Genomic DNA, 16,201 nt, shown 5'->3' on the forward strand with positions numbered 1-16,201 from the left:
CTTAATGTCTGCTTCACAGCCTGTGCCATATGGATCCTTCCCACCAACACCAGCTTATCTGAATTGTGCAGGTTGTAACTTTGCCTGCAATACATTCCCGTAGCCCTCCTGGCCTCAACTTTCGTTAGTCACTGTCCTCACCCATCCATCCCCCTCCCTGTTCCCATTCCAGCACTACACTGCCGTCATTTCACCGCCACACCCAGTCTTTTATTTTCTCTCCTTTCCCCTTCTTACCCCCTCACCCCTCCGCACCTTCTCTCCTGACCTCCATCTAAACTGCAACACTTGACTATCTGCCATTCCCACCATACTATCTCTCCTCCTCCCTGCCCCAGCCTCCTCCTTACCCCCACTCAGTCACCACTCCCATCATGCACTGGTGCTGCTGTTCGCAGTGTGGTCTCAGCTCTCTGAGACTGCAGATGTGTGTGAAAGTTGTGTTTATGTGAGTGTGTGTGTTTGCGTGTGTGTATGTGTGTCTACTGCTGACAAAGGCCTTAATGGCCGAAAGCTTTAATTGTGTGAACCTTTTTACTGTGCCTATCACGACTCAGCATCTACACTATATCTTATAATTATACCTAAAAACAAAGATGATCTTATAATTAGATTTTTAAAGGAACATTAAGAAAACTGTGCTGCAGTTGCTCAGAGAGGAAAACACAGTGGATATGAAATGATATACAGATACAGAGAAAATAAATAAAGTGGTAATTCTTAAATATGGATGTAATTTCAGTTACGAAAATAATGTGTGCATATATAGAAGCACTATACTTAATCACTCATGCATTATTGTATTAAGAAAAATAGCAAAACAGCTAGGAAAGGAAAGAAGATCTTATTGCTGTATTCTTAAAAAGGGAAGTATTACTTTTGTAACAATAATAGAGAAGGAAAGTTGCTACTCACCATATAGTGGAGACACTGAGTCATGGTAGGCACAACAAAAAGGTTCACACAATTGTAGCTTTCGGCCATTAAGACCTTTGTCACCAATAGACACACGCGCACTCATGCAAACGCAACTTGCACACACGTCTGCAGTCTCAGACAACTGAAACCAAAGACCTTAATGGCCAAAAGCTAAATTTTGCGTGAATCTTTTTGTTGTGCCTATCACGACTCAGTATCTCAGCTATATGGTGAGTAGCAACTTTCATTCTCTAATATTGTTACATTCCATCCCGGATTTTCATTGTTTGAAGTATTACTTCTATAAGGTAGCAGTAGGCAGAGATTTTTCCATGTACGGGATCAACAGCAATTGTGAAACTCATTACTTATTTGCACAAATTAATACATGTCTAAAATACAATGAATGAACTTGTCCTAAGTTGATTCATCTAATTGACGGAATATGTGGTATTACTTACCACTCCAGAAGATTGATGTATAACAATGCCTTTGCCTTTCCGATTAATGAAACTCATTAATAGTACAACTGCATAAGAAATTATTATACTGTATAATGCAACTACTGTGCAGATTTATTATTTTCAAGGGGCAACAAGTGTCTTTGAGATGGGACGGTGATTGCAGTAACTGTTGGAGTGGAAGAACCTATGCATGTATTTGTATATGTTGTGTGTTTCACCAGCCAAAGGTCAGAGCAACACATAGGTTCAGGAATAAACTCCAAAGCTGTAGAATGATAGGATTGACTTTGGAAGGTATCAGAAGAGTATACTGAAGAAGCTACTCCTGATTTTGATTCAGAATCATTACACACATACACACATCAGAGAAGAGTGGAATTTATTTACAAAAATGAACATTGTGCTAAAGCTGTCTCTTCCATCAGATACTGCATAATACAGTGGAGGGGTCTATATCTGATACTTCCAAAATCAAACAATGGAAAGTAGAATAATATTAAAAATGCTCAGCTCAAGCTACACTATGTGATCAAAAGTATCTGGACACTCCCAAAAACATTCATTTTTCATATTAGGTGCATTGTGCTGCCACCTACTGCCAAGTACTCCATATCAGGGACCTCAGTAGTCATTAGACATCATGGGAGTGCAGAACAGGGCACTCCGTGGAACTCACGGACTTCGAACATTGACAGGTGATTGCGTGTCACTTGCGTCATACGTCTGTATCCAAGATTTCCACACTCCTAAACATACCTAAGTCCACTGTTTCTGATGTGATAGTGAAGTGGAAATGTGAAGGGACATGTACAGAACAAAAGTATACAGGCCGACCTAGTCTGTTAACTGACAGAGACTGCCAACAGTTGAAGAGGGTCGTAATGTGTAATAGGCAGACATCTATCCAGACTGTCACACAGGAATTCCAAACTGCATAAGGATTCGCTGCAAGTACTATGACAGTTAGGCAGGAGGTGAGAAAACTTGGATTTCATGGTCGAGTGGCTGCTCATAAGCCACACATGACACCAGAAAATGCCAAATGATGCCTCACTTGGTGTAAGGCATGTAAACATTGGACGACTGAACAGTGGAAAAAAAGTTGTGTGGAGTGATGATTCATGGTAGACAATGTGGTGATCTGATGGCAGGGTGTGGGTATGATGAATGCCCGGTGAACATCATCTGCCAGCATGTGGAGTGCCAACAGTAAAATTCGGAGGTGCTGGTGTTATGGTGTGGTCTTGTTTTTCATGGAGGGGACTTGCACCCATTGTTGTTTTGCGTGGCACTATCACAGCACAGGCCCACATTGATGTTTTAAGCACATTCTTGCTTCTCACTGTTGAAGAGCTATTCGGGGATGGTGATTGCGTCTTTCAACACGATCGAGCACCTGTTCATAAAGCCTATAGCGGCGTGGTTACATGACATTAACATTCCTATACTGGACTGGCCTGCACAGAGTCCTGACCTGAATCCTATACAACACCTTTGGGATGTTTTGGAACGCTGACTTCGTGCCAGGCCTTACCGACTGACATCGATACCTCTTCTCAGTGCAGCACTCTGTGAAGAATGGGCTGCCATTCCCCAAGAAACCTTCCAGAACTGGTTGAACATACGCCTGTGGGAGTGGAAGCTGTCATCAAGGCTAAGGGTGGGCCAACACCATACTGAATTCCAGCATTACCGATGGTGGGTGCCACGAACTTTCAAGTCATTTTCAGTCAGGTGTCCAGATACTTTTGATCACACAGTGCACATCTGAACTTTGAAAATAGGCAGGGGAGGGGGTTCGTTGCAATGTATATTTAATATGAAAACTAAGAATTATTTTCACTGTATTCCTGGATCATTCTCAGTATTCAGCACAAACTGTGTCATAAGAGTATGAAGCTTATTACAACTTAATGTAATACTTACGCTTCAAGCATAACTTGAGGAATATGTTGAAATGGCTCAGCATCCTCCGTTTTGACAACAATAAGGGTAGCTCTCCGGCTTCCTGCTTCTCTTGGAATGACTTCATCTGGAAATCCTCTTGAAAATGCAAGCTTACGACCACCTGTTGTCATAATATCATAATTTGTACTTCTTCTCCTACGGAAGGATCCCATACCATCTCTGGGCCTCATTTGTGAATGAATACTTCTGTCATCTGCCGTTGAACCTGATCTCTCTGAGGCAGTCTTCCTTTGATCAACAGACTGTGAATCTTCATCTTCCAGAAGTTCATAAACCTCTTCACCTTTCACAAATTCTTCTGTATCTTGGTATGAACTTTTCCACAGTCCAAGGGACTTCAGCATGAATCTGTGAAGAATACACATAGTTGATAAATTTCTTGTATGTCTCCTATACCAAATACAACATAATATGAAATGCAGGATTTTTACCTGTGAAAAAATGCCACAAGCAACAACAATAAGTCATAAACTGCATAATGACTTTTACGTTCAATACCTAGAATTCTTGGAGGAAAAAAGGGTGCATTGTCTGGCACAGCTTGCTGGTTCCAGGGTAACAATTCAAACTGGAACATACACTTGAGGACAACTATTACCTGCAACAAGAAGAGACAGATAATTTTCATTACACTACATCATTTAAAAAGAGTCATGACAACGCAAACATTTTCTTTTCACAAAAGACTAGCTGCAGAAAAAATCTTGACATTGTCCTATTTGAAGTTCTGTCTATTTCCTGCACTCAGTGTTACTACAGCCACAAGTAACTTCTAGACTCATCAATGAACACTGAGTCACAAAGTTCTCATACTATCCTTCTGCTCTGTGGTCACAATTTCCCAACTCTAGCTGTTAAAATAAGGCAACAATTTCATATGAAAAAAAAAAGTAACCAGCACGTTATGTTGTTATTTAACCTGCTAAAAACAATTGTTAATCAGCACACTATGACACCTTGCATAGTCAAATATGATTTCATGGTGAATAGAAAAGCTTTTTCTGCTATAAGGAGGTAATTTTGACATTGTAAAATAATTAACATCTAGAGAGGAGGACAGAAGAAAGAAATATATCATAAGCACAACTGACAAGAAAATGAGTTACTCCCAGAAGACACTGTGCTAATACAATATACCACCAGCTCTACCCTTAGTTATGGTCTTGAATTTGTAAGCAAGAGTTTCTTCAGATATGTTGACTGACTGACTGACTGCATGTCAGCTCTTTGTCCACTTCTTCCTGTAACTACCTGATTGCCTGTGGGTAGGCACTCAAGCTAGAACAGCCTTACACAGAGCTACCAGTTTGTGGGGATATTACTACCCATGTTTTATCTACCGCTCCAAATTACCCCAAACAATTTCTATAAAACTAAGATGGGTGATTTGGTGGACCATTTGAGGCTTGATAGGGTGCCAGAGTGTTTGTAAAACCTGGAATGTATGTGTGCAAGTCTGTAAATATGACTGTTGGTACCTTGAAATATAAGACTATCCACAGCACACTCATAAAGAAGATGTACAAGAGTGTGTGACAGTCATCAAAACTGTTGTATACACATCCTGATTAGTGTTCACATTATTTGAATGAGTGGGTCCAAATTACTGTATGGGGACAAAAACACAACAATCCTAAGCATCACAGAACCACCTCCATAACAACATATTATGACTAGCAATAATCTTCTCAAGCTGACAATTATGGCAATTACTTCTAGATTACTTTATTCATGTACATTAGGAGAAAAACAGCTACTCTGAAAAACAACAACAACAAAATTGATCCTCCTCATACACCACTCAGCTGCTGATTTTTTTTTTCTTTTTTTTTTTTTTCAAATACTTAAAAAAAAACATGTGTAACTTTACACAGATTACTATCAGTTATCTATATACTGGAAAAGGAAAGATCTATATAATGCAAAGAGTACACAGAATTACATTCTTGAGTACACATTCTAATAAATTAGTAACTCACTGGACTACACTACAGGGTTTCAAACATTCTCCAGTGAACCAGGAGGGTTAGGGCGGTGCTGTTTTTGGCAGGTGAGATGTCTTTGCTAATGAACATGACTTGGGTCAGTTGCCTTTGGGCAATGACGGCATGAGGACCGCACTTTGCACATAGTGTGTTTTGGTGGTGCATCACGATTTGATATGCAGTGGTTAATCAAGGAGCACTATGCAATCAAATTTTGCATTCAACTCAAAAAAATTGGGCTCTGAGGTAGTGGTCCTCATAAGGGAAGCCTTAAAGGATGAAGCCCTGTCCAAATCGAGAACTTCCAAGTGACTCAAGATGTTCTGGAATGGCTGAGAAAACATCAACAACGAGCATTTGGGGTATCTGTCAACATCCTGAATGCAACGAAACGTAGAGCAATTGTAAAAAGTTTTTTAATAGGTATTGATGCCTAAGTGTACAATACTGAGGAGATTGCAGTAAGCCAAAATTGAATGTTTACTACATTTTGAGATACAAATTGTGAATGAGAAAGGGGCGCACAAAGATGGTCCCAAAAGTGCTGCCCGATGAACAGAAGTAAATATATGTGCTGAAGTGTTGTGAGCTGTTGGAATACCATGAAAGTGATTCCGACTTCATGGACAGAGTAGTGACAGGTGATGAGACATGGGTTTCTGAGTATCGTCCTGAATCAAAATGACAAAGCAGTGAGGGGCACATGAAAATTTCACCTCACCTGAAGAAGGCCTGCATGAGCAAGCCCTAGACAGTGCTTTTAGGATGGGTTTGTCTGAGACTTTTCCAGTATCAGTGATTTCCACGAATGCTACTTTTTGATAAATGCAATTTTTTGTTGCAATTTGTAATAGTATAAGCCCACATTTTATGAATTCACATCTTGTATCCCTCTGCACACCACCAACATTAAAATACGACTCCTGCAATTTATAACCATATATATTACATTGTGATAAGTCACAAGTAAAACATAAAAGGCACCAGCAAGCATATCTGCTAAATTGTATAGACCAGGTGAACAATGACAATACAATGGAAGGGATTTGCTCTCATCTCTAAGGTGTGCACACTAAGTATCTCAACGGTATGTCATTGAAGTTGTTATATTATTTAATAGGGATGATAAATAAATGTGATACATACTGTGAGTGAATAGTGAAAATTCCATTCTGCCTTGTTAAAGCCTTCCATTAACCCTAAATTTTCTGCCACCTAGTTATTGATACAGACTTTGTTTTAAGGTTGTGATGTGCAAGTGAGAAGTGTAGGAAGTACAGATCTTTCAGTTAAAAGCTGACACTGGAAACAGTTTAAGTGCAACTCTTAAAGATATGCAAAAAGTTTACCTGTTTATTATAATGTCAAAAAAATATCCATCTTGTGAATACACCACAGTTAAACATTTGATAAAAGTTACGTAATGTACTCCTCACCCACCAGCCCACCCCCTCCCCCTTGACTTTTTTGTAGTTTATGTATGATATATATGTGTGTAACACACATCAAAATACTCATCAGAGCCTTGTCCACTATCTAATACATGTTTTCTGAATTTACCTTGCTGTTATAGTTTTTTTATGAAGTGTGTATAAATATGGCATGAACTTAAACATTAGGCCACATGATAGATCAATTTGTTTCCATAATCTTTATTTGGCAATCACATTCACTGGCTTCACATACTCTCAACCGAATTATCACCTTCCAACCTAACCTTGACCTCAGGCTACACTACACAATGAGATTCCAGGAGCGGGGGTTACAATATCACACACTAACCAAACACATCAGTGCTGCTGCCAGGTAAAGCACCAAGAGCAGAATTTTCCAGAGAAAATTATCTTCTTGATTCATTTCTATGACATGCATGTTATACATTATAGTATTAGACACAAGGTTCTTAGAACGAATCACAAATGTCAGTAAATAGATGACACATAGCACTAAATGATGTTGTTATTGTTGTTGTTGTGGTCTTCAGTCCTGAGACTGGTTTGATGCAGCTCTCCATGCTACTCTATCCTGTGCAAGCTTCTTCATCTCCCAGTACCTACTGCAACCTACATCCTTCTGAATCTGCTTAGTGTATTCATCTCTTGGTCTCCCTCTACGATTTTTACCCTCCACGCTGCCCTCCAATACTAAATTGGTGATCCCTTGATGCCTCAGAACATGTCCTACCAACCGATCCCTTCTTCTAGTCAAGTTGTGCCACAAACTTCTCTTCTCTCCAATCCTATTCAATACTTCCTCATTAGTTACGTGATCTACCCATCTAATCTTCAGCATTCTTCTGTAGCACCACATTTCGAAAGCTTCTATTCTCTTCTTGTCCAAACTATTTATCGTCCATGTTTCACTTCCATACATGGCTACACTCCATACGAATTCTTTCAGAAATGACTTCCTGACACTTAAATCAATACTGGATGTTAACAAATTTCTCTTCTTCAGAAACGCTTTCCTTGCCATTGCCAGCCTACATTTTATATCCTCTCTACTTCGACCATCATCAGTTATTTTGCTCCCCAAATAGCAAAACTCCTTTACTACTTTAAGTGCCTCATTTCCTAATCTAATTCCCTCAGCATCACCCGACTTAATTAGACTACATTCCATTATCCTTGTTTTGCTTTTGTTGATGTTCATCTTATATCCTCCTTTCAAGACACTGTCCATTCCATTCAACGGTTCTTCCAAGTCCTTTGCTGTCTCTGACAGAATTACAATGTCATCGGCGAACCTCAAAGTTTTTATTTCTTCTCCATGAATTTTAATACCTACTCCGAATTTTTCTTTTGTTTCCTTTACTGCTTGCTCAATATACAGATTGAACAACATCGGGGAGAGGCTACAACCCTGTCTTACTCCCTTCCCAACCACTGCTTCCCTTTCATGTCCCTCGAGTCTTATAACTGCCATCTGGTTTCTGTACAAATTGTAAATAGCCTTTTGCTCCCTGTATTTTACCCCTGCCACCTTTAGAATTTGAAAGAGAGTATTCCAGTCAACATTGTCAAAAGCTTTCTCTAAGTCTACAAATGCTAGAAACGTAGGTTTGCCTTTCCTTAATCTTTCTTCTAAGATAAGTCGTAAGGTCAGTATTGCCTCACGTGTTCCAGTGTTTCTACGGAATCCAAACTGATCTTCCCCGAGGTTGGCCTCTACCAGTTTTTCCATTCGTCTGTAAAGAATTCGTGTTAGTATTTTGTAGCTGTGACTTATTAAGCTGATAGTTCGGTAATTTTCACATCTGTCAACACCTGCTTTCTTTGGGATTGGAATTATTATATTCTTCTTGAAGTCTGAGGGTATTTCGCCTGTTTCATACATCTTGCTCAGCAGATGGTAGAGTTTTGTCAGGACTGGCTCTCCCACGGCCGTCAGTAGTTCCAATGGAATATTGTCTACTCCGGGGGCCTTGTTTCGACTCAGGTCTTTCAGTGCTCTGTCAAACTCTTCACGCAGTATCATATCTCCCATTTCATCTTCATCTACATCCTCTTCCATTTCCATAATATTGTCCTCAAGTACATCGCCCTTGTATAGACCCTCTATATACTCCTTCCATCTTTCTGCTTTCCCTTCTTTGCTTGGAACTGGGTTTCCATCTGAGCTCTTGATATTCATACAAGTCGTTCTCTTATCTCCAAAGGTCTCTTTAATTTTCCTGTAGGCGGTATCTATCTTACCCCTAGTGAGATAGGCCTCTACATCCTTACATTTGTCCTCTAGCCATCCCTGCTTAGCCATTTTGCACTTCCTGTCGATCTCATTTTTGAGACGTTTGTATTCCTTTTTGCCTGTTTCACTTACTGCATTTTTATATTTCCTCCATTCATCAATTAAATTCAATATTTCTTCTGTTACCCAAGGATTTCTACTAGCCCTCGTCTTTTTACCTACTTGATCCTCTGCTGCCTTCACTACTTCATCCCTCAAAGCTACCCATTCTTCTTCTACTGTATTTATTTCCCCCATTCCTGTCAATTGCTCCCTTATGCTCTCCCTGAATCTCTGTACAACCTCCGGTTCTTTTCGTTTATCCAGGTCCCATCTCCTTAAATTCCCACCTTTTTGCAGTTTCTTCAGTTTTAATCTACAGGTCATAACCAATAGATTGTGGTCAGAGTCCACATCTGCCCCTGGAAATGTCTTACAATTTAAAACCTGGTTCCTAAATCTCTGTCTTACCATTATATAATCTATCTGATACCTTTTAGTATCTCCAGGGTTCTTCCATGTATACAACCTTCTTTCATGATTCTTAAACCAAGTGTTAGTTATGATTATGTTGTGCTCTGTGCAAAATTCTACCAGGTGGCTTCCTCTTTCATTTCTGTCCCCCAATCCATATTCACCTACTATGTTTCCTTCTCTCCCTTTTCCTACACTCGAATTCCAGTCACCCATGACTATTAAATTTTCGTCTCCCTTCACAATCTGAATAATTTCTTTTATTTCATCATACATTTCTTCAATTTCTTCGTCATCTGCAGAGCTAGTTGGCATATAAACTTGTACTACTGTAGTAGGTGTGGGCTTCATATCTATCTTGGCCACAATAATGCGTTCACTATGCTGTTTGTAGTAGCTTACCCGCATTCCTATTTTCCTATTCATTATTAAACCTACTCCTGCATTACCCCTATTTGATTTTGTGTTTATAACCCTGTAGTCACCTGACCAGAAGTCTTGTTCCTCCTGCCACCGAACTTCACTAATTCCCACTATATCTAACTTCAACCTATCCATTTCCCTTTTTAAATTTTCTAACCTACCTGCCCGATTAAGGGCTCTGACATTCCACGCTCCGATCCGTAGAACGCTGGTTTTCTTTCTCCTGATAACGACATCCTCTTGAGTAGTCCCCGCCCGGAGATCCGATTGGGGGACTATTTTACCTCCGGAATATTTTACCCAAGAGGACGCCATCATCATGTAATCATACAGTAAAGCTGCATGCCCTTGGGAAAAATTACGGCTGCTTTCAGCCGTTCGCAGTACCAGCACAGCAAGGCCGTTTTGGTTATTGTTACAAGGCCAGATCAGTCAATCATCCAGACTGTTGCCCTTGCAACTACTGAAAAGGCTGCTGCCCCTCTTCAGGAACCACATGTTTGTCTGGCCTCTCAACAGATACCCCTCCGTTGTGGTTGCACCTACGGTACGGCTATCTGTACCGCTGAGGCACGCAAGCCTCCCCACCAACGGCAAGGTCCATGGTTCATGGGGGGCACTAAATGTTATAATGCTTAAATGCTACTTTTACTTGCTATTTTCTATTTGTGATATCTAGTTGTGACTGAAATTGCAGCCAGATACTGTAAAGTTGTTCCTGTGAAAGCTGTGACCCCTCAGTCACTGTGATTTGTATCAGATAGGAGATTTCTTGTCCACTCCGAACACTCATCACCTTTTTTCAATCCACAGGTGTGATTTATAGTGAATTTGTGTCTAAAGGACAAAAGGTTAATAGCCAATTTTACACTTGTGTCCTCACATGTTACAAAATACATCAGAAGAGACATTGTGAACAACAGGATTTTGTATAACAACAATGTTCTGAGCCACACTGCCTCAGTCACCATGCATCCCAGACATCTTTTTGTGTTCAGGAACAAAGAGGAAGTTGAAGCGTCACCACTACAAGTCGCTAGAGGGTGTAAAAGAAGCTTTGATGTGTTGCCTTAGGATAGCTCTGATGATGCCTTCTAGGAAGCCTATGTAGACTGGGCAAACCTGTGACAGTTAAGTGTAGATGTGGAAGGAACATACTTTGAAGATTTTTAATGTTTTGTGCTTTAAAAAGAAATAAACCTCTTAAAAACTAATTATTCTTGAAACTTTTGGGGTATGCCTTGTGCACATCTCCAGTCAGCAACTGTTCAGTTTTTGTGTAGTTTGACCCATCAAAGATAAACAGCTTGATGGGCTGCTGCAAGCAACTGCATTTTACAAGGCATGCAATGAAGAATGTCCATCAAAGATACATGGCTTGATGGGCTGTTGCAAGCAACTGCATTTTACAAGGCATGCAATGAAGAATGTCCATTGTATTCAATTCCCACCAGGTTTGAAACTTTTTGTCATTGACAAGCCATGAATATCATCTCTGTTCTCTGTTGGTCATGATCTTTCCACAGCCACTGTTATTGCACCATGTGACTTGGCTGCAAGTGGTACACCATCCCTTGTAAACATGTTGGAGAGTCTGGACTGATACACTGAAAGCAGTCAGGCAACTCTATTCACAGTGCAATCATGGGCACGTCCAAATACTATAGTTCCTTTCTGATTTTCTGTCTCATCTCTATGTTTATTCACCTTTTCAGTAATTCCATACAACTGATGCCACATTCACATTTCACAATGTGCTTTTTTAAGGATAGGACATATTTTGTCTGGTGAGTTTATTCTCCCTGTTTATCTTATGATATTAATTTCATTTCATTTGTGGTGTTTCACATAATCCTGAATGAATTGCAGAATACCCAGAAAAAATATAAAGATGTTCATAAACTTGTCAAATATGAGGGGCTTTCACCTTTCTCAATACTATTACTCTGTACTTTCGTAGTTACAGCACAAAAACAGGAATAAAGAGCAAAGCATCCATTTAGATACCAGCCATTTATTCCATGTAAAGCTGCTACTTATTGAATGTTCCTGTCTCCCAGATATATTCATCTTGTTTCACTGGTCATGATGAAAAAGATGTTATTCTTGGGTGCTGTCATGAAAAATGTCACAGCCATAAGTGCTACAACTGGGTAACAAACCTGTTCTAGCTGATATGTAACAAATCTGCTTTTGAGACCACAGTTCTCACACCAGTCTGACCCACAAAACAAACAACAAAAATTGCTTATGATGCCTAAACAAAATTATAATAACTTTTTAAATATTCTTTCCAACACATACAGAAACCTCACTGGAGTTGTAAGAGACAAGGGGCTATCAGTGGTTGAGAAGGGAATGAGACAAAGTTTTAGCCTTCCCATGATATTCAATCTTCATATTGAGTCAACAGCAAATGAAACCAAAGATAAATATGGAGAAGAAATTAAAGTGCTTGGACAAGAAATAAAAACATCTACGGATTTGGAAGATCAGTTGAATAGAATGGGTAGTCTCTTGAGAGCAGGTTGTAACATGAAAACCAACAAAAGAAAAACAAGGCTAATGGGATGTAGTCTAATTAAATCAGGCAAAGCTGGAGGGATTAGATTAGACAATGAGACACCAAACAGTAGTAGATGAGTTTTGCTATTTGCGCATTAAAATAACTGATAATAGCCAAAGTACAGAGGATATAAATCACAGACTGGCAATGGCAAGAAAAGTGCTTCTAAAAAAGAGAAATTTGTTAACACTGAATATAAATTTAAGTGTTAGGAAGTCCTTTCTGAAGGCACTTGTCCACAGTGCAGCCTTGTATCGAAATGAATGTGGACAATAAGCAGTTCAGACAAGAAGAGAAAAGAAATCTTCATAAGGTAGCTAATGAGGAGAAGAAAATTGGGAAGAAAAGAAATTTTTGGCACAACTTAATTAAAAGAGGTGATTAAAAGAGGGGATTGGATGATAGAAACTTTCTCAAACAGCAAGGAGTCATTAGTTTAGCATTGGAGGGCTGTGTGAGGAGTAAAAATTGTTAAGGAAGATTGAGAGAAGAATTCAGTAAGTAGATTCAAATGGATGTAGGTTGTAGTAGTTACTGGAAATGGAGAGGCTTGCTTGGAATAGAGTACCAAAGAGAGCTGCATCAAAACCAGACTGAAAAAAAAAAGTTTATACTTGTATTTTGCTCCTGTACAACTTGCGTCGTACACTGATGTCCCACAACTTACACCACATGCTATACTCAAAGATTTAACTAAAATTTTGCCTTTTCTACTGACACAAACGATGATCTGCAAAAATTGTCCAACATTTTGCGGTTGTATGGCAGTCACAACATTTAATGAGTGCAAGAAGACAGTGTACAGCAATACATTCTGAATATAGTCTTTGGAATTGAATTAAATGTTTTCTCTGGGTCACTGAAGACTAAGAAGAGATGATCTTGCTATTCTTTATATTTTCCTTGGATTTGTCCTGGACAGAAAATTATGCCAATGATGCCTCTGAATATTCAGAAACCACATTACTACAGGGATAGCACTGAGGTGCTTTGGCTCGACCGAGCATGCGCTCTATTTATATGTGATATGTGAACATTTTCACATTACTTACAGCCTGTAAAAGAGTTGCATACCTCCGCAGGCTCTTTTCATTTTACTCGTCAGCAATGCTGTAAAAAATATTATCTGGAACTACACATCATCAATCACATACTGCACAGCAACTTGTGAAGTGCTATAATATAAGGGATGTTCAATAAGTAATTCAAAACATTTATTCTTAACCAACTTCAATTGACAAAATGTGGAATGTGTTGTGGGACATCGTGGTTTATTCCCAATTCAACCCCTACAGTTTCACAAAGTGCTAATTGGTGGTGTCACTATACATAATCTTCAAAATGGCTCCTGCCACAGTGCTGTGTTCCAAGCAGAAAGCCATCACTGTCTCTCTTTTTTTTTTTTTTTTTTTTTTTTTTTTTTGTGGAAAACCACAGCATTGCAGATATACACAAGCACTTGCAGAATGTCTATAGACACCTAGCAATGAACAAAAGCACAGTGAGTCATTGGGCAAGGAATCTGGAATCATCGCAACTAGGTTATGTACACCTGTCTGCTCTCCTGTGTGCTGCCCGGCTGTACACATCTCCAGGAAACTGAAAAAGCGATTTCACCACCACAAAAATGCAAACTTCTCCTGCTCCACGGCAATGCAAGGCCTTACCTAAGTTTGCAGACCGAAGGGGAGCTTACAAAACTACATTGGATTATTCTTCCTCATCAACACTAAGACCATCTTGCACCTTCTGACTTCCATCTGTTTGGCTTCCATAGGAAGCAGTACATGGATGATCGACAGGTTATTGAGCAACAAGACTTCGGCACCAATGTCAACCAGTAGAGTCATACCATACAGACATACATGCCCTGCTAGTAAGGTGGCATAAGACCGTCGCATTGAATGGAGTAGTTGGAAAATTGGCTTTCGCATCCAAAGGAGTGTGGAAGAATATGGTTTATTGGGATCCTGAATAAAACAACCTGCTTTTAGAAAAAATTGTGTTGCATTATTTAATGAATGCCCCCTTGCGGATACAGGAAGGGACTCCACAACATCTTCAAATTGTTTACTGTACAGCACCCAGAAAAACTTGGTGTTTAAACCAAATTATCTGCTGTCCAGTGATAGTGGCTTCAGCACTGCCAATGTGTGGCCTTCCAGAAGTTGGAAGTTTGTGTCATATTTCTCCCATGTAATCAAAATTACCTAACCAGAATTTGTGCTATTCTGAATGCTGATTAATGCTTCTTACCAAATACTGACATTCTTGTGCACTTTATATACAATTTAATTACAAACTAACAACCAGACATTGAATATAATTGATAACCTCCTCTGTTGCAGCTAGCAAATTGATGATGGTTCCCTTGTAAGTTTGGACTGGGTAGTCTTCTACTATGTGCTGGATTGTTTGTTTTTGCAGCACTGCATTCGCAATTTGGAGTTGTTATCTCTCCCCATTTGCAGAGGGTGTCAGCACTTCTTCCATGGGTAGTGCAGTTGTCCACATTTTGTGTGACTGATTGAAGCTGAGCAGCTTCTCACATGTCATATGTAGGCTCCTCAAGAGACTTCTATGTAACAGACTGACCCCCAAAATATTGGTATCAATCTCAGACAAACGTGCAGAACTCCGACCTAATAGAAGCTGCACTGATCATGTCTGTAGATGACGTGGCTGCTTTCACAGAGGACATGTGGTAAGCTATGCCAGTGACAGGACTGGAATAGGTGATAGCAGGAAGATGTATGGGATGGGTCTTGATTATGTGTGTATTGCAACGATACAAGCCATGAGGCAACGGGTTGGTAGCAGGAGTGGAGAAGAGACTGAAATGGATATTGTGTAGGTTGGGTGGGTGGCAAAATATCACTGTTTGTGTGTGTGTGTGTGTGTGTGTGTGTGTGTGTGTGCGGGGGGGGGGGGGGGGGGGGGGGGGGAGTAGGAGGTTGGAAAGCGGGGATGATACCTCTCACATGCTTCTGAAATTTAACGAGGAATATCCTTCCCTTCCCAATCCAAATTATTTATTTATTTATTGTCAAATAAGTATTGGGCACAAATGCCCATCATTGCAGTACCTGCACTATATATGATAAAATATCTTACAAAATATATTTATCTCTTGTGTATAGCATATTCATATGAATGAATGTAACTCCTATGTTTTCATATATCATATTTTAACCCCATACCATGTTAATTTATTTGCAAATTACAGTCCAAAAAATTGTATTTTTTATCAATGAAAATGTCCTCTAATGAATGTCTATGTGTACTGACTTATAAAGACAGCTTTTAAAACTCAAAAGAATGAGTTACAAATTTCTGAAGACCATCATTAATAAGATCCCAAGTATACTCATGACTTTGACTGCAGTATCCTGAAACTTAACATCATTTTTTAGTTTGTATGTGGATATGAATTTGAACCAAGTACTTCACAGTGGTTTCTTGTGATCAGAAGAAATCTTGGAGGAGTTGGATGGAGAGAGGAAGAGGGAGGGCTGGGGGGTGGGGGAGAACAAACCACAAAGGACTTATCCGAATGAGATTGAGATTGGCAGATGTGATGTTCATGTACGGACAAACAAACGATTAAGATTTCACAAAAATTGACAATTTATTCAAGAAAAAGAGCTTCACAAATGGCGCAAGTCAATAACATACTG

At 39.6% G+C, this 16,201-nt stretch overlaps 1 protein-coding gene across 1 annotated transcript in view; it reads right to left on the bottom strand.

Annotated features, from left to right (window-relative positions):
* LOC126485089 (piezo-type mechanosensitive ion channel component) overlaps positions 1-16,201 on the bottom strand; it is a 699,946-nt gene that overhangs the window by 94,422 nt on the left and 589,323 nt on the right. The window contains exons 37-38 of the mRNA XM_050108694.1: positions 3,782-3,948; positions 3,309-3,698 (exon numbers count right to left, since the gene is read on the bottom strand). Of these exons, the coding sequence (XP_049964651.1) occupies positions 3,309-3,698; positions 3,782-3,948 (557 nt within the window). The remainder of the gene's footprint in view (positions 1-3,308; positions 3,699-3,781; positions 3,949-16,201) is intronic.

The sequence above is a fragment of the Schistocerca serialis genome, chromosome 6 (genome assembly GCF_023864345.2).
Source record: "Schistocerca serialis cubense isolate TAMUIC-IGC-003099 chromosome 6, iqSchSeri2.2, whole genome shotgun sequence".
Lineage (NCBI taxonomy): Eukaryota > Metazoa > Arthropoda > Insecta > Orthoptera > Acrididae > Schistocerca > Schistocerca serialis.